This window comes from Pongo pygmaeus, chromosome 15 (genome assembly GCF_028885625.2).
Source record: "Pongo pygmaeus isolate AG05252 chromosome 15, NHGRI_mPonPyg2-v2.0_pri, whole genome shotgun sequence".
Taxonomy (NCBI): Eukaryota; Metazoa; Chordata; class Mammalia; order Primates; family Hominidae; genus Pongo; species Pongo pygmaeus.
In genome coordinates, this window is record NC_072388.2 from 103,015,176 (window position 1) to 103,033,379 (window position 18,204).

The following is an 18,204-nucleotide window of genomic DNA, read 5'->3' on the forward strand; positions in this document are numbered from 1 at the left end:
ACACCCTCCAAAGCCTCTGGTTGGGGTGCGTGTACCCCTGGGATACAGTGACAATCAAGAAGAAACACCATGTCTTCTCCCAGAGGCTCATCTGAGGCTAACTTAAGAGCACATTGTTTAAAATGACACCTTCAGCTGCCTGGGAGCCACTTTCTCTCCTCCCAGCCTTTGTCGTTACTCTGTAGCACACTTGGAAGAGCACTGCATTGAGTCAGAGCAGCATGAATGCGTAGGCTTTGGGACAAAAAGCCTCTGGGACTCCTTCCTGAACTGGCCCTGTCCACTCCCGTGGCTCTCTGTGCATACCTCTTACCCATTGGCACCGCCCTCCAAATGCTCCTTTAAACAGATCCTCCTGGCCCAGTACTCCTCGCCCACGGGGAAGCCCAGGTGACATCCTCTGGCTCCACCTACAGGCTGCCTTTGGGACAAGACCTGGTTGTTTCCAAAACCCCGAGGGATTCAGTGTGTGAATGAGTTCTGGGATAGCAAATACAATTATTTTTTGTTTTCTTTTTGAGACAGGGTCTCGCTCTGTCGCCCATGCTGGAATGCAGTGGTGTGATCTTGGCTCACTGCAGTCTCGACCTCCTAAGCTCAAACAATCCTCAAGCATCAGCCTTCCCAGTAGCTGGGAGTACAGGTGCACACCACTACGCCTGAATAATTTTTGTTATTTTTTGTAGAGATGGGGTTTCGCCATGTTGCCCAGGCTGATCTCAAACTCCTGGGTTCAAGCGATCTGCCCGCCTCAGCCTCCCAAAGTGCAGGCGTGAGCCCCTGCGCCCAACCTACCCTGGTAATTTGCTGAAGGAAGCCTTAAGTAGTAAAGGGAGAAGAGGAATGGCCCAGCCTTTGTGGGGAAGCCCTTCTGGGTCAGACACATCAACCTCTGCTTCTGGGGGTGAGGTGGGGGGTGGGGGCGGGGAGGGCAGCTTTGGACGAGAGTTCAGGTTCTGGGGGTTCAAGTCCCAGCCCCAGTGCTTGCTAACTGTGACATCTGTAGTGTGTTACTGCCTCTCAGCCTGTTTCCTGTTCTGAAAGTCAGGGCCTGTACTGATGCCTCACTAGGTTCTAAGGTAGACTAAATGCACTAAGACGCGTGACACAGGGTTGGAGCCTGGTGCCAATGCAGTGGATGTGAAGGCTATGGTAGGGAAGGCCTGGTTCTTTGTATCATTAGAAATTTTCCAACTGGGGTCCTGGTATCCGCACATCCTGGATGCTTGTTAGACATACAAGTTCTTGGGCTCCTTCCTACAGCAGTGCAATCAGAAACACTGGGGCCCAGCTGGCTGTTAGGGCCTTCCAAGTGATTCTAATGCACTCTCAAGCCTGAGCAGCTAGGCAGACGGATAATTTTAAAGGTAGGGCCTTTCTGTACCACAGCAGATTCATCTTCTGGAGGCAGAAGAGAACAAAATGCGTTCACAGGAAAAATGTGATTCCTGTGTCAGAACCAAACCCTCTGAATCTCACACGACCTGACGCTGACTTCCACTGATGCTGTGTAATGCTTTCCTGCAAACTTCTCACACAGCCCAACAACCCTGAGGCTGCTGGAGGAAGACATGACAGGTATTGGTTGTCTTACAAAAGAAACTGAGGCTCAGAGAGAACTCGGTCGTCTGTTGGACATCTACCATGGGCCAGACCTAATGAGGCTAAATGCCAGAGACACAGATGATAAACAGGATGGTCTCAAGAGGACAGGACACCCAGGGTGCAGCCACCACCCCCATTCCACAGCTGCTCTCCTACCCACCTGCAGAGTGCCAGATTTCAAACTGGACTCACTTTTACCCCCGTGCTTGCTGCTTTAGAATCTTTTTAGTGCACAATTTAGGGATCTTGGTAATTGTCTTAGATGGAGATAAATATTATGCAGTATGCATTTGATACTAGCTTAACTAGAATCAATTGGCTTTTTTTTTTCAATTGGCTTATTATGTACTTTGCCTTGTGGTTATTTCCTGATGCAATTTTCTCCTGCAGCTTATAATTTCAACTACTATGTCATTGAATGCTACCTTATTTCTAAAGGATTTCATTATTTAAATCTTTCTCTTATTTATCCTCATAATAACTGTACGTTAGAGCTTACATAATTAACATCTCCATTTTCCAAATAAGAAAACAGAGGCTCAGAGAGGTCACAAGATAAGTAGCAGGATCAAGTTTAATAAATGTTTATTAAGCAGTAGAATCCAAGTGAGTGCCTGGATCCTGATCACCAACTCCTGTGACAACTGAGATAATTATTTCACAATGATGGGTGGCTCAGTGAGATTCTGATTGCATCTGCTGCATGACAAATTATCTACTCAGAGTATGTCTGACACACCGGAGGGGGCTGAGGGGGGAATACATTGAAAGCAGTACCAGGTAGCAGTGCATCTCACAGATCCATTTATTCATGCCATGAAGTAAACGGTATTTATACAAGTGTACAGTGACGTTCCACGCTCCTCATCTAACACGGCTTGCTTAAATTTACAGGCAGACTGACGTTTCCTTTCACAGGTACTCCAAGTAAATCTGGTTAGTGATGACCAGGAGCAGGCGCCGAAGCTTTTGAAAGAGATGCATATATAAATACAATTTAAGAAGGAAGGAACAAGTTGGATGTAATTTATTAAACAAGTATCAAAAGAAGTTGATCAACAGTCCAAAAAGATAAATGACACCTTTCAGTACTATTGAAAAGTAGGATTATTTCTATATGAAACACCCAGAGTGCTTAAGCGTTCATGTAATGATAGCAGGCAGGCAGTGGTCACCCACAGTGCAAAGAAGAGAGGGGCAGGGAAACACCTCTTCCTCAAACTCATGTAGCCAGTCCTGGGTTTGTGTAACATTCAAATGGCTACAGTTTCATTGTCACTCTGGCATAAATATATAAGGCGCTTTCTTTCAAAATACATTAAAGGCCAGGCGCAGTGGCTCACGCCTGTAATCCCAACACTTTGGGAGGCTAAGGCGGGTGGATCACCTGAGGTCAGGAGTTTGAAACCAGCCTGGCCAACCCCATCTCTACTAAAAATACAAAAAATTAGCCGGGTATGGTGGCGGGCACCTGTAATCCCAGCTACTTGGGAGGCTGAGGCAGGAGAATTGCTTGAACCTGGAAGGTGGAGGTTGCAGTGAGCCAAGATTGTGCCACTGCACTCCAGCCTGGGCAACACAGCGAGACTCTGTCTCCTCTCCAAAAAAAAAAACAAAACAAAACCATTACCCATCATTACGGGTAGGCTGAGGCAGGTGGATCACAAGGTCAGGAGATTGAGACCATCCTGGCTATGTGAAACCCTGTCTCTACTAAAAATACAAAAAATTAGCCAGGCATGGCGGCGGGTGCCTGTAGTCCCAGTTACTCGGGAGGCTGAGGCAGGAGAATGACGTGAACCCGGGAGGCGGAGGTTGCAGTGAGCCGAGATTGCGCCAGTGCACTCCAGCCTGGGCGACAGAGCGAGACTCCGTCTCAAAAAACAATAAACAAAATAAAACCACATCATTAGGGAACTTCTAGGACAGCATGCTCGCACAGTTTGCTTGTGCTTCCCTATTGGTGATGATATCGACTACCTCTAATTAATCCATTCCTCTATTACTCCTGGAAGTTTTACTTGATCCACTTGACTATAAAAAGCAGAAATTCAGAATTCTCTTTCCCAGCAGGCATAGCAAACTTCAAGCTGTGAAGCATCTGGACTGCACCTTACATATGTACTGAACCGTGTTTCAGTTTCAATTGAGAACAATGATATACCTTGTCCTGAAAAGACATGATGCTGTTTTCCATTCCCAACCATTTTCAGAAGCAAAAATCTTACCTTTCAAAGCCTTACTTCTTTTATCTAAAATAAAAGGAAGTAAAAAAAAGCAGTCATATCAATGCTTTACAAAAATGCCTTTGTCAAAATTAACATTTAGCTGAAGGCATTGTAGCTTAGGTAAAGCAATTCAGGAGCTTTCAGAAAATATGTCTTACAGCCAAGAAACGGTAAAATTCCTACCAAAGGTGTTCTATGAACAGCCAACAGCCCTTTCAAATCTGCAGGGCTCCTTACCTCCTACAATGTCCTAAACTCTAGTCTTGCAGCACAAAGTTTTCTCTTTCCTCTTTGTAATCAATGGCTTAGTAACATGTGATTGGGCCACACTGCTCTGCTCTACTGAGAACCAAGTGGTTATTCCTCCCCTCTAAATTTTTTTTACAAACAAATTTCAAATATTCAGAACAGTTGAAAGGGTGCAATGAAATACCACATGCCATGAAACCATACCTTAAATATTTTAGCCTTCATCTCTTAAAACGAATGTAATACTACTTTCACACCTAAGAAAACTCACAATTCTGATATTAAAGTCTTGTTCAAAGTTCCCCAATTGGGCCAGGTGTTGTGGCTTACGCTTGTAATTCCAGCACTTTGGGAAGCCAAGACTGGAGGACTGCTTGAGCCAGGAGTTCAAGACCAGCCTGGGTATCGTGGCAAAACCCCATCTCTACAAAAAAAAAAAAAAAAAAAAGTACAAAAAAAAAGTAGCCAGGTGTGGTGGTGTTGGGTATAGTGACAGGCACCTGTGGTCCTAGCTACTTGGGAGGCTGAGGTGGGAGAATCACCTGAGCCTAGGAGGTGGAGGCTGCAGTGAACCATGATCGTGCCATTGCACTCTAGCCTGGGCGTCAGAGTGAGACTGTCTCCAAAAAAAAAAAAAAAAAAAGAAAAAAAAAATTCCCCACTGTTCCCAAATGTCTTTTATAGCTGACATATGCTCCCTGTATTTTTTACGAAGGACTGTAGGTAGCTCTAATGTTCATACCTAGTTAAAACCCATAGTTCCTTTACAATGTGAATTGTGATTCTTTTTGAAAATAATTTTCTTCCTGACCTCAAGAAAATCAAACATGAGGAAACGTACCAGCGGCCCGGATTTTATAAACGATGAAGCCCATCAGCCCCATTCCTATCCAAATCTCCTGGTAAACTTGGGTGTAGTAGGGCTTCATGGGGATCCATATGTTTTTAATAATACTTTGAAGCATCTGAAAATGAACACAGTGATTAACAATTAGAATGATTATTTCTTTAAACCTAACTGGTAAAAGATTTTAATTTGTTAAGTTCAACCTTATTTCCCATGACTGCTAGGGAGCCTTGCCTGTGTCAGACCTGTTCTGCACTCACAAGGGACTCACGCCTTTTTTTTTTTTAAGGTGGAGTCTCACTCAGTCGCCCAGGCTGGAGTGCAGTGGTGCAATCTTGGCTCACTGCAACCTCTGACTCCCAGGTTCAAGCGATTCTCCTGCCTCAGCCTCCCGAGTAGCTGGGACTACAGATGCGTGCCACCACGCCTGGCTAATTTTTGTATTTTTAGTAGAGACAGGGTTTTGCCATGTTGGTCTCAAACTCCTGAGCGCAGGCGATCTGCCTTGCTTTGGCCTCCCAAAGTGCTGAGATTATAGGTGTGAGCCACTGTGCCCGGCCATTTTTTTTTTTTTTTAAGTAGAGGTGGGGTTTCACCACGTTGGCCGGGCTGGTCTCAAACTCCTGACCTCAAGTGATCTGCCCACCTTGGCCTCCCAAAGTGCTAGGATTACAGGTGTGAGCCACAGGGCCTGGCCTGGGACTGATGCTTTCCACAGCTCTTCCAACTCAACCCATCCCCAGGGCCCCCTCCTCCCACCTTTGGCCATCCTAGCCACTTCTCCTTCCTTACATCACAGAGCTCATCCAGCACCTCTCCCACCCTGATGCCATGCCCCGAACTGCATATGACTCTAATGTCTAAATTGAAAAATTAGTATCTTCTCATCTTCATGTTATGAATGTCGCATTCAAAGCTGAAAAAGAATATGGCCAGGGCATGGTGATTTCCTTGTGAAACTAATGCCAGGCTCGGCACACTCTGATCAGCTGTATCTCCATCTTGAAGTCTATTGCTAAATACAAAACAGATGACATAAGACAACGAGGTCACTTTATAAGAACTGCCAATTATGATAGAACTTATTTAATCAATAAAGGTAGTTACTTAATGAATTACTGAATTTGGTTGGGAAAAGCCATTAAATTCTGAACTTACAGTTTGCTTGTATGTGCAGGTCTCAAAATAATGCTTTTTATTACTTTTACAATTTACTCTCTACTATAGACCCCAAATTAGATGTCCTCATTTTCATTTTAATATGCTTTTTAACATCTGAAGTGGTCCATTAAACCACAGTCAAATAGCTGTCAGGAATGACTAGATCTAAGCACTTCTCATTTCACTTGGAAACTGCTTTGGTTGGGTGTGGTGGCTCATGCCTGTAATCCCAGCGCTTTGGGAGGCCGATGTGGGAGGGTCACTTGAGTCCAGAAGCTCGAGACTAATTTGGGTAACATAGGGAGACCCCGTCTCTACAAAACATAAAAAATTAACCAGGTGTGGTGGTACTTGCGGGGCTTTTTATGTTAGTTGCAGCTATTGGAAGACTGAGGTGGTAAGACTGCTTGAGCTTGGGTGGTTGAAGATGCAGTAAGCCATGATCACACCACTGCACTGCAGCCTGGGTGACAAAGTGAGACTCTGTCTCAAAAAAGAAAGAAAGAACTTTGCGTTGGCTGCGGCTGTAATGCTGCCTCCCTCCCCCCACTCACTGCTCCTTTCACATCACTACTCAGGATCCACAGAATTCGACTGCTCGGCAGTGTGCTCCCTTTCCCACACTTCGCAGCTGTGTGTGTCAGCTTTACAGCACTGAATGCTTCACAAGCCCAACCTAGTAAAGGTCAAATGGCGGCCCTCAAATCACTGCAACCCGGACCGTGTAGTCATTTATTCACTTGGCAAATGTGCACTGAGCATGTACTAGGTGCCAGACATTGTTTTAGGAGCTGAGAAACAATAAAGGGTCAGGATATCTGGGAGAGGAATCCTCGGCATTGGCAGAGACTCCGAGGTCAGAATGAACTCGGAGAGCTGGAAGGAATAGGGAGGCCACAGTGCCAGATTCAAATCCTGGCTGTCATTTACTAGCTAACTTAAACCGCTTAAGTTTTCTCATCTGTAAAACAGGGATAAAAACAGGATCCACCTCAAGGGGTTGTTATGGAGAATAACATAGAGTAACTCTATGTCAAGTGTTGAGTGTCTGGTACTGTATATTAAATGCTTGTTACATAAAATACCATGACTGGACTATGGGAAGGAAGATGGGCCATGTCATTTAAGGGCCTTGGAGGCTAGCACAGAATTTAGCTTTTATTCTAAAACTGTTCTCTAAATTTAACAACTTTTTTTTTTTTTTTTTGCTTTAGGGTTTTTTTGTTTGTTTCCTGTTTTGACAATATGAAGAAAATTCAGTTTAGAATCTGGAACTGGCCTGGATGGGATTCGAGGGCAGCTGGTGGGGGCTGCAGAGCCCCTTCGATTCCTCCCCCACCGTGGGAGCTAAGCTACTAGACATAGGAGCACCAACAGGGCACCGAACCAGGAACTAAGTTAGTGTCTTGAGTCAGGCAAGAATGGGGAGGCCAGGCCAGAGCCACAGCAGGGACTGCCCTGATTGTGGTTAGTTCTGTCTCTAGCCCTTTAACAGCATTTTAAAAGTGCTTTTCGTACTTACTTCCTACACTGCTTCCCACTCCTATAAAGTGGGTACTTGGAGAAAGCTGTCCAAGATCCCGCAGCAGGTTAGCAGGACTGCACTCATACCAAATCTGTACGTCATGCTCCCGATGACGAGAACTTACCTCCAACACCTGCTTTCCTGCTCTCCCCTATGAGAGGACTTACTTAGGCAAGGATGGTCGTGAGGGTGGCCTGAGGTGTGACCTTGCAGGATGCGACTGTGTCCTTCTCCTGGAACACCTTGCAGATAGTCCGCCCTCAAATTTCCTGTCCTCAAACTACTCGAATGCTCTGACAGAGTGTGAGGTTCCAAGAAATGAACAGCCCTGCTTTGGGAATATGTCACAGATGATCCAAACAAGACCCAGAGGAGGTTTCTGGAAGCCCCAGACTAGAAGAGTTCAGAGGCATGGAGTGAATCCCTTGTCTCTCAGCAACGACTTGGAAGGAAGCATTCTACAGGACCGATGGGTTTGGAAGCCTGGGAATCCTGGGCTCCAACACCAGCTCTGCCTGGTCAGCTCTCAACTGTGGGCAAGTCCCTTTAGCTGTTGTTTCAGAGGTTTCTTTTTTTCTTTTTTTTGAGACAGAGTCTCGCTTTGTCGCCCAGGCTGGAGTGCAGTGGCAGATCTCGGCTCACTGCAAGCTCCGCCTCCCGGGTTCACACCATTCTCCTTCCTCAGCCTCCCAAGTAGCTGGGACTACAGGCACCCGCCACCATGCCCGGCTAATTTTTTGTATTTTTAGTAGAGACGTGGTTTCACTGTGTTAGTCAGGATGGTCTGGATCTCCTGATCTTGTGATCCGCCCGCCTCGGCCTCCCAAAGTGCAGGGATTACAGGCGTGAGCCACTGCGCCCAGCCCAGAGGTTTCTTTTTCTGTGAAACAGGGATACCTCCACCTGCCCCCACAGGGCTGTCAATGCAATTCAAAGAGGAAACCTAGGCCGGGAGCGGTAGCTCACGCCTGTAATCCCAGTACTTTGGGGGGCCAAGGCGGGCAGATCAAGAGGTCAGGAGATGAAGACCATCCTGGCTAACACGGTGAAACCCCATCTCTACTAAAAATACAAAAAATTAGCCGGGCGTGGTGGCGGGTGCCCGTAGTCCCAGCTACTTGGAAGGCTGAGGCAGGAGAATGGCGTGAACCCGGGAGGCGGAGCTTGCAGTGAGCCGAGATTGCGCCATTGCACTCCAGCCTGGGTGACAGAGCGAGACTCCGTCTCAAAAACAAAAACAAAGGGGAAACCTAAAGGACCCAGCCTAGTGCCTAGTGCCTGGTATGGAATAAAAATCCAGAGAATGGACTGGGCACGGTGGCTTACGCCTGTAATCCCAGCATCTTGGGAGGCCAAGGCGGGCGGATCACTTAAGGTCAGTAGTTTGAGACCAGCCTGGCTAACATGGCGAAACCATCTCTACTAAAAATACAAAAATTAGCCGGGCATGGTGGTGGGCGCCTGTAATCCCAGCTACTAGGGAGGCTGAGGCAGGAGAATCGCTTGAACCCGGGAGGCGGAGCTTGCAGTGAGCCAAGATCGTGCCACTGCACTCTAGCCTGGGCAACAAGAGACTCCCCCTCTATCTCAAAAAAAAAAAAAAAAGAGAATTCAGTGAATGATCACAGCAGTAACAGAATTCATACAAATATCCAGTTGATGGCTATAATTAATACTAAGCCACTGGGATTCTAACAAGAAGAAAGGCTTAAAAAAGATGCCCTCATTAGGCCAGGTAGGGGCTTTGGACAGAGCAAGGTCAGATGAGGGTCTAGAAGGAAAAGGGCAAAGTAAACTGGGAGGGTACAATGGCTACGGTAAGAAAGGACTAAAGAAACTGAGTCATCGTGACATTTTGCTCGGGGCCCAGGCACCCTGGTATGGTCTCCTTACAAAATTACCCTTGGTCCCCAGTGCAACATGAGCCTGCTATACAGTAGCTTGCAAATACCTTTCCCCCTCCTTTCCCCTTGACTTCAGTTGTCATATTTGCCTGGACAAGTGACATGTTCCCAATATATAATAAAACGAGGGCCCCTACTTTTTTTTTTTTTTTTTAGACAGAGTTTCAGTTGGTCATCAGGCTGGAGTGCAATGATGCGATCGCGGCTCACTGCAACCTCCGCCTCCTGGGTGCAAGCGATTCTCCTGCCTCAGCCTCCCGAGTAGCTGGGACTACAAGAGGCCGCCACCACACCCAGCTAATTTTTGTATTTTTAGTAGAAACGGGGTTTCACCATGCTGGCCAGGATGGTCTCGGTCTCTTGACCTCGTGATCTGCCCGCCTCGGCCTCCCAAAGGGCTGGGATTACAGGCGTGAACCACCGCGTCCGGCCGGCCCCTACTTTTTTTTTTTTTTTGGGACAGTCTCGCTCTGTCACCCAGGCTGGAGTGCAGTGACGCGATCTCGGCTCACTGCAACCTCCGCCTCCAGAGTTCAAGCGATTCTCCTGCCTCAGCCTCCTGAGTAGCTGGGAAGCTGGGACTACAGGCGCGTGCCACCACACCCGGCTAATTTTTTGTATTTTTAGTAAAGACGGGGTTTCACCGTGTTAGTCAGGGTGGGCTCGATCTCTTGACCTCGTGATCCGCCCGCCTCGGCCTCCCAAAGTGCTGGGATTACAGGCGTGATCCACCGCGCCCAGCTACATGTTCCCAACACATAATAAAACGACAGCCCTTAGTTTTTTTTTTTTTTTAAGACGGAGTTTCACTCGGTCGTCAGGCTGGAATGCAACGGCAGGATCTCGACTCACTGCAACCTCCGCCTCCCGAGTGCAAGCGATTCTCCTGCCTCAGCCTCCCGAGTAGCTGGGACTACAGGCGCCCGCCACCGCACCCAGCTAATTTTTCTATTTTTAGTAGAGACAGGGTTTCACCATGTTGGCCAGGATGGTCTCGATCTCTTGACCTTGTGATCCGCCCGCCTCAGCCTCCCAGAAGACTGGGATTACAGGCGTGAGCCACCGGGCCCGGCCGGCCCCTTTCTTGAGTCCATCCTGCCCGGGCACATTTCCTAGCTGTGTGTGTCAGTTTCACAGCACCAGTCTTTTTAAAAATCCATCTTATTCATAGGCCAAACGTGTGTCTACTGTATCCACTTAAGTCTGCAAAGTTTTGGCGCATACATTAAGGGCAAACTATTACCTGACACTGGAAATGGGAAATGTCAGACCGGCGAGTTCCTACAATGTCAATCACCACCGTATGATCTCTTTTCAGTTTCCCTGTTGCCTCACCCAAGTTGTCATGTATAGCATAACGTGGAGGACAAGTGTGATGCAAGGAAACTTGAGTTATAAAGGTGAGAAGGGACCGGATGTGGAGTCAGAGTTCTTGGCTTGGACTCTGGCTTCTCTAACTCTGCGTAGCCTCTGGGTTAGGCAGCTGAACCTCTCAAGGCCAAGGTACGCTCCCTGTCAAAAGCGTGGGAGAATTCTGCTGCACTGAGCGCGTTAAGGCCAAGGAGGGAAACGCGGCGCAGGCCTAGGCGATGCTTCCCTCTGGCAACCGACCCTGGCCTACCTCCCTTCAGAGAAGGGAAAGCCGGGCAGAAAAGCAGGCGCATGCCGGCGAAGGGGTGGGACCCCAAGGTCAGCTGGGGCCAAAGCGGCTTCTCGCCCTCCCGCCCCCGCTGTCTCGCACCTCCGGAGCCACGTCCAGGTCCCCGCACTCACCTTGGCGCAGGACAGACGGCTCACAGAGCACCACAAATCTGCAGTTAACTCCGAAAGGTCACCGAACGCGCAGGCGCGCGCAGGGGCTGCCGGGAAGGCGGAAGCAGCAGAGACGCCGCAAGGCCAGAGTGCCTCCCCAGCGGCGCCTGCGCACCACAGCGCCCCCGGCGGCCGCCTGGTGTCGCAGGCAAGAAGGGGCAGGGAGAGGGTACGTTAGGGGTGTGCTCGCGTGTGTCACTATGGGCTGGCTAATCCTCCACATCTTCCCACGACTGATGGGTTTCCTGGGACGCGGGACCTTCAACGCTGAAACTAGGAAAGTTCTAGACATACCGGGAGGGTTGGTTAACCTAATAAAAGGCACCCTGTTTACTGTTATGTTAAAGACTAAGTCAAGTCTCCCATTTTAGTGGTGTGTCTTGTCCCTTTGTATTGTTAATTATTTGGCTCTGCATGTATAAAATACATATATTTTGAGACGGAGTCTCACTCTGTCGCCCACGCTGCAGTTCAGTGGCCCGATCTCGGCTCACTGCAACCTCTGCCTCCCGGGTTCAAGCGATTCTCGTGCCTTAGCTTCCTGAATAGCTGGGATTACAGGCGCCGGTCACCACGCCCAGCTAGTTTTTGTATTTTTAGCAGAGACGGGGTTTCACCATGTTGGCCAGGCTGGTCTTGAACTCCTGACCTCAGGTGATCCACCTGCCTCAGCCTCCCAAAGTGCTGGGATTACAGGCTTGAGCCACCGCGCCCGGCCTGCTCTGCGTATTTTTATGTCTGTATTCTGTGCATATTCTTCTCAGCAGATAATATACAACTTCCACAGGGGCTCCAGACACTGGACTTAATAGTCTTAAAATATATATATATATATATATTTTTTTTTTCAGAAATATTTTCCAGTAGAGAACTAGAAATCATAAAAGAAAACAATTTAGCAAGCGGATCACCTGAGGTCAGGAGTTCAAGACCAGCCTGGCCGACATGGCGAAACCCCATCTCTACTAAAAATACAAAAATTAGCTGGGCTTGGTGGCGGGTGCCTGTAATCCCAACTGCTCAGGAAGCTGGGGCAGGAGAATCACTTGAACCCTGGGCGCAGAGGTCGCAGTGAGCCGAGATCTCACCATCACACTCCAGCCTGGGCAACAAGAGTGAAATGCCGTCTCAAAAAAAAAAAAAAAAAAAAAAGCCAAATAAAAATTGGATGGAGGCTGGGCGCAGTGGCTCAGCACTTTGGGAGGCCTGTAATCTGTAGTCTCAGCACTTTGGGAGGCCAAAGCAGGCAAACTGCTTGAGTTCAGGAGTTTGAGGCCAGCCTGGCTAACATGGTGAAACTCCTTCTCTACTAAAAATACAAAAATTAGCTGGGTGTGGTGGTGGTGCCCGCCTGTAATCCCAGCTACTTGGGAGGCTGAGGCAGGATAATCGCTTGAACCCTGGAGGTGGAGGTTGCAGTGAGCTGAGATGGCGCCACTGTATTCCAGCTTGGGCAACAGAGCGAGACTGTCTCAAACAAACAAAACAAAAACAATTGGATGGGTTTGGCGGATTAGACAGTTAAAGAATAAACTGCAAGACAGAAGAAGCCATTCAGAAAATGAGAGGATACAGCAGGAAAGGCCATCACACGGGGAATTGGTATCTTAGAAGGAAATGAAAGAGGTGACGCAGAAATATTTGAAGAGCTAATGGCTGAGAATTTTCCAAAAGTGATGAGAAAAAAATCATGCCAAAGATTCAAAAAGCCTTACAGAGGCCGGGTGCGATGGCTCACACCTGTAATCCCAGCACTTTGGGAGGCCCAGGCAGGTGGATCATGAGGTCAGGAGATGGACACCATCCTGGCTAACACGGTGAAACCCCGTCTCTACTAAAAACACAAAAAAATTAGCCGGAGGTGGTGGCGGGCGCCTCTAGTCCCAGCTACTCGAGAGGCTGAGCGAGACAATGGCGTGAGCCCTGGAGGCGGAGCTTGCAGTGAGTGGAGATCGCGCCACTGCACACGCCAGCCACGGAAACAGAGCAAGACTCCGTCTCAAAAAAAAAAAAAAACCAAAAAAAACCTCCAAAAACCAACCAACAAACAAACAAAAAGCCTTACAGAAACCAAGCAGGCAGATAAATAAAAATAAATCAATACCTTGAAATCTCACAATAAAGCTATAGAAAAGATAAAGATAAAATCTCAAAGAAAATAACGGCCAATCAAGAATTCTATACACAGGGAATTCTATACACAGGGAAATTGGCATTCAGAAAAGAAGGTGAAATAAAGACAGTTAGGACAAACTAAGAGGAAATCGTGCTAGGCATGGTGGCTCACGCTTGTAATCCCAGCACTTTGGGAGGATTGCTTGAGCCCAGGATTTCGAGACCAGCCTGGGCAATGTATTAAGATCCCATCTTTAAAGAAAAAAAAAAAGAGGAAATTATTAGGTTTTGAAGGGAAGGCAAGGGTTGAAGACAGACATACAAGACACACACACACACACACACACACACACACACACACAAAGGAGGGAGGGGGAGAGGGGAGAGGGGAGAGAGATGGTGGCTTCAACAGCAACACAGGTTTATTGCCAGCAAAAACCCGTGGAGGGGGTAACCAGCTTAGTGCCCAAGCTCACTGCCGCTTCCAGGCTGGGGTAATTATAGGTCTGGGCTGGATGGGTCTGGGCAGTATGGCTTGCTGCCTGGCAGGATGTGATAAGGATGTTCCCGCAGTCAGGTGGTTGGGCAGGATGTTTCATATGGCCGGAGCCCCCATGGAATGTTTCACTCTGACCAGGGTCTATGAAATGGTGGGTGGTTTATAAAATGGTGCAGCTAGGACTGAAATAATCACAAGCAGATCCACAGTAAAATAAATGTTCATTATTCAGGCACAAGGAAAACGAGCTCAGATGTGTCAAGATAAAATAATAAAAAGGCTCAGGATCCAGTTAAAATCGTTTTTTTTTTTTCTTTTTTGAGATGGAGTCTTGCTGTGTCGCCCAGGCTGGAGTGCAGTGGTGCGATCTTCAAAAATGTAAAAGTGTTATTCCTCTCACACACACATACACAATGTTTTTTGGAAAACATAGTGACGTTTTACAAAAATACACTCTTTAACATCAAACGGGTTTATCATTTTAAAATAAATAAGTAAAAACGTTTCTCAGTTGTAATCCCTGATAGACATAACCCACATAAACAAAATCTCTTCAGGGTCCTCAGCAACTTTTAAGAGTGTAAAGGGGTTCTGAGACCCGACCAGGTTTGAGAACCACTGTCCTATAGTAAAAATGTTTTAGAGTTTTAGATTTATAATGACTTACAACACTGCTGAGGACAAGAACAAACATTTAGGAAAAACCTAAGGAAGAACATCATGGAGAGCTGCTTCAAGACAGAGCTTCTGAACTTCCAACTAGACTTGAGATCAATAGACTTTGCTATGTTGCCCAGGCTGGTCTTGAACTGCTGGCCTCAAGTGATCCTCCCACCTTGGCCTCTCAAAGTGTCAGAATTACAGGCGTAAGCCACTGTGCTCAGACCAAGAGAGTTTTAATGTCTTTAGTTTCAAATCCAAAACACCCTAAGAAACGCACATCTTTAAAAAAAACAAAAAACAAATGTTTCTTTTTTTTTTTTTTTTTTTGAGATGGAGTCTTGCTCTGTCGCCCAGGCTGGAGCACAGTGGCGTGATCTCAGCTCACTGCAAGCTCTGCCTCCTGGGTTCACGCCATTCTCCTGCCTCAGCCTCCCAAGTAGCTGGGACTACAGGCACCTGCCACCACGCCCTGCTAATTTTTTGTATTTTTAGTAGAGACGGGGTTTCACCGAGTTAGCCAGGATGGTGTCGATCTCCTGACCTCGTGATCGCCTTAGCCCCCCAAAGTGCTGGGATTACAGGCGTGAGCCACCGCGCCCGGCCAAAAAAACCCAAATGTTTAAGGAAAGGGCAACTTCAGCAGATTTATTCAAAGTGCAGAATGCTGCATCTTGTGGTAGGAAGGCTAGAGAAGACAGCAAGATACTTCGAGCACAGCTCCCTCTGCTTTGTGGAGAGTGCTGCTTAATGGCACCAACACCATCTGTAACTGCTCTCAGCTGTTAGTTTCCCCTTTTTGGTGGACGCTCAAATGCTCCAAATGCTCAGTGAATGCAAATATGCAAAACCTTCCCAAAATACCATGGCTCACTAGGGGTTCAGTGGCCTTCCCATGTGTTCTGGCCTAGATGTGACAAGTCCATGAAGATCTACCTGAGGTCAAGCTGTTTCTTTTTTCTTTTTTGAGGCACAGTCTTGCTCTGCCGCCCAGGCTGGAGTGCAGCGGTGCGATCTCGGCTCACTGCAACCTGCACCTCCTGGGTTAGAGCGATTCTCCTGCCTCAGCCTCCTGAGTAGCTGGGATTACAGGTGCACGCCACTACACCCAGCTAATTTTTGTATTTTTAGTAGAGATGGGGTTTCATCATGTTGGTCAGGCTGGTCTTGAACTCCTGATCTCGCGATCTGCCCGCCTCAGCCTCCCAAAGTGCTGGGATTACGGTCGTGAGCCACCGCGCCCAGCCCAAGCTGTTTCTTTTAACTCCGAACTTTGGACAGGAGTGAAAGGTGAACTTGACCAAGTGAGTAGGGAGCATCGAGAACTACTGAATCAAATGAAGGGTGCTCAAAGCCATTCAGTCTGTGATAATTCAGAATGTTAACTAGTGTTTGGTCAGGAAACACTATGGCAACTTTCCAAATTGGCAAATTTCCAAAGACGCATCAAGAGAGTATCTTTAGATTGCAATTAAAAAAAAAGATCAAAACTCAGGATTAGCTAGTAGCCCCAAAAGATCAAAGAATATAGAAAATGCCCCCCAGAAAATGTTTTTGAAAAGCATCTTCCACTTAAAATCGTATTCATTGTGACATCAACAAAGGATGACAGCACACGGGAACAGCAACATCCTAGAAAAACAGGCCAGGCGCGGTGGCTCACGCTTATGATCCCAGCATTTTGGGAGGCCGAGGAGGGCGGATCATGAGGTCAGGAGATTGAGACCTTCCTAGCCAACATGGTGAAACCCCATCTCTACTAAAATACAAAAAATTAGCCAGCCATGGTGGCGCACTCTTGTAGTCCCAGCTACTCCAGAGGATGAGGCAGGAGAATTGCTTGAACCCGGGAGGCAGAGGTTGCAGTGAGCTATTGCGCCACTGCACTCCAGCCTGGTGACAGAGCAAGACTCCGTCTCAAAACAACAAAAAACAAAACAAAACAAGTGTCAGTGAGTTCTGGAGTTGCTTCAAGTGGTTTCAATATATTTTGTAAAATTTTGAATTATGTCCTAGCCTCCACATACAGTGTGAAGTTACAATATTTTCCCATCAATCCATGAGTCTCAATTACTTTATGATTACCCTTTTTCTTATTTTTTGAAAAACATAGCTGGGCATGGTGGTTCATGCCTGTAGTCTCAGCACTTTGGAAGGCCAAGGGCTCCCAAGCAGATTGCTTGAGCCCAGGAGTTTGAGACTGGCCTGGGCAACACAGCGAAAACCCTGTCTCTACTAAAAATATAAAAAATTAGCCGGTGTGGTGGTGACGTGAGCCTGTAGTCCCAGCTATGCAAGAGGTTGTGGTGGGAGCATCACCTGAGCCCCCGAAGTTGAGGCTGCAGTGAGCCCTGATTGCAGCACTGCACTTCCAGCCTCGGCGACGGGAGTGAGACCCTGCCTCAAAAGAAAAAAAAGAAAAAAGAAAAACAAGTTATTTCTTCCTGGCAAAGTGTGTTGAGGCACTTTTTGGAACCCGTCATATTCGGCAAAGTCCTAATATGAGGTCCAGAGCTCATTAGGCCAGGATTTGGAGCCAGAACTCCTGGCTTAGTATGATTATGGGTTCAATTTTTGAGACACCAATAGCTCAACCTACCTGGCTGATTTCTGTCTACACTGTTTTCAAACCGCCCTCTTATTTGCCACTGCGTAGGCTTTACACTGCTGATTAGAGCCATGCTCTTGATACCGTCTCTGTATTTGTTCACATGGCTCTTTCCTGAGAGCCCACGTGGGCCAGACAGATCCTGCCCTGGGCAATGAGAGGCCAGACAGATCCTGCCCTGGGCAATGAGAGGCCAGACAGATCCTGCCCTGGGCAATGAGAGGCCAGACAGATCCTGCCCTGGGCAATGAGAGGCCAGACAGATCCTGCCCTGGGCAATGAGAGGCCAGACAGATCCTGCCCTGGGCAATGAGAGGCCAGACAGATCCTGCCCTGGGCAATGAGAGGCCAGACAGATCCTGCCCTGGGCAATGAGAGGCCAGACAGATCCTGCCCTGGGCAATGAGAGGCCAGACAGATCCTGCCCTGGGCAATGAGAGGCCAGACAGATCCTGCCCTGGGCAATGAGAGGCCAGACAGATCCTGCCCTGGGCAATGAGAGGCCAGACAGATCCTGCCCTGGGCAATGAGAGGCCAGACAGATCCTGCCCTGGGCAATGAGAGGCCAGACAGATCCTGCCCTGGGCAATGAGAGGCCAGACAGATCCTGCCCTGGGCAATGAGAGGCCAGACAGATCCTGCCCTGGGCAATGAGAGGCCAGACAGATCCTGCCCTGGGCAATGAGAGGCCAGACAGATCCTGCCCTGGGCAATGAGAGGCCAGACAGATCCTGCCCTGGGCAATGAGAGGCCAGACAGATCCTGCCCTGGGCAATGAGAGGCCAGACAGATCCTGCCCTGGGCAATGAGAGGCCAGACAGATCCTGCCCTGGGCAATGAGAGGCCAGACAGATCCTGCCCTGGGCAATGAGAGGCCAGACAGATCCTGCCCTGGGCAATGAGAGGCCAGACAGATCCTGCCCTGGGCAATGAGAGGCCAGACAGATCCTGCCCTGGGCAATGAGAGGCCAGACAGATCCTGCCCTGGGCA

The 18,204-nt window shown here is 48.0% G+C and overlaps 1 protein-coding gene across 2 annotated transcripts; it reads right to left on the reverse strand.

The window, feature by feature from the left end:
* Window positions 1-2,392: 2,392 nt before the first annotated feature.
* Window positions 2,393-11,469, reverse strand: ATP5MJ (ATP synthase membrane subunit j). 2 transcript variants are annotated; one of them, XM_054449449.2, is made up of 4 exons: window positions 11,293-11,469; window positions 4,924-5,047; window positions 3,834-3,857; window positions 2,393-2,571 (listed from the first exon to the last, which is right to left on the reverse strand). In XM_054449449.2, the coding sequence occupies exons 2-4, from the start codon at window positions 5,045-5,047 to the stop codon at window positions 2,543-2,545; spliced, it is 177 nt and encodes a 58-aa protein (XP_054305424.1). In that variant the 5' UTR covers window positions 11,293-11,469; the 3' UTR covers window positions 2,393-2,542. The 2 variants fall into 2 exon arrangements, with proteins under 2 accessions (XP_054305424.1, XP_063507350.1); XM_063651280.1 differs by lacking the exon at window positions 11,293-11,469 and adding an exon at window positions 10,763-10,780.
* Between the last annotated feature and the right edge of the window lie 6,735 nt (window positions 11,470-18,204).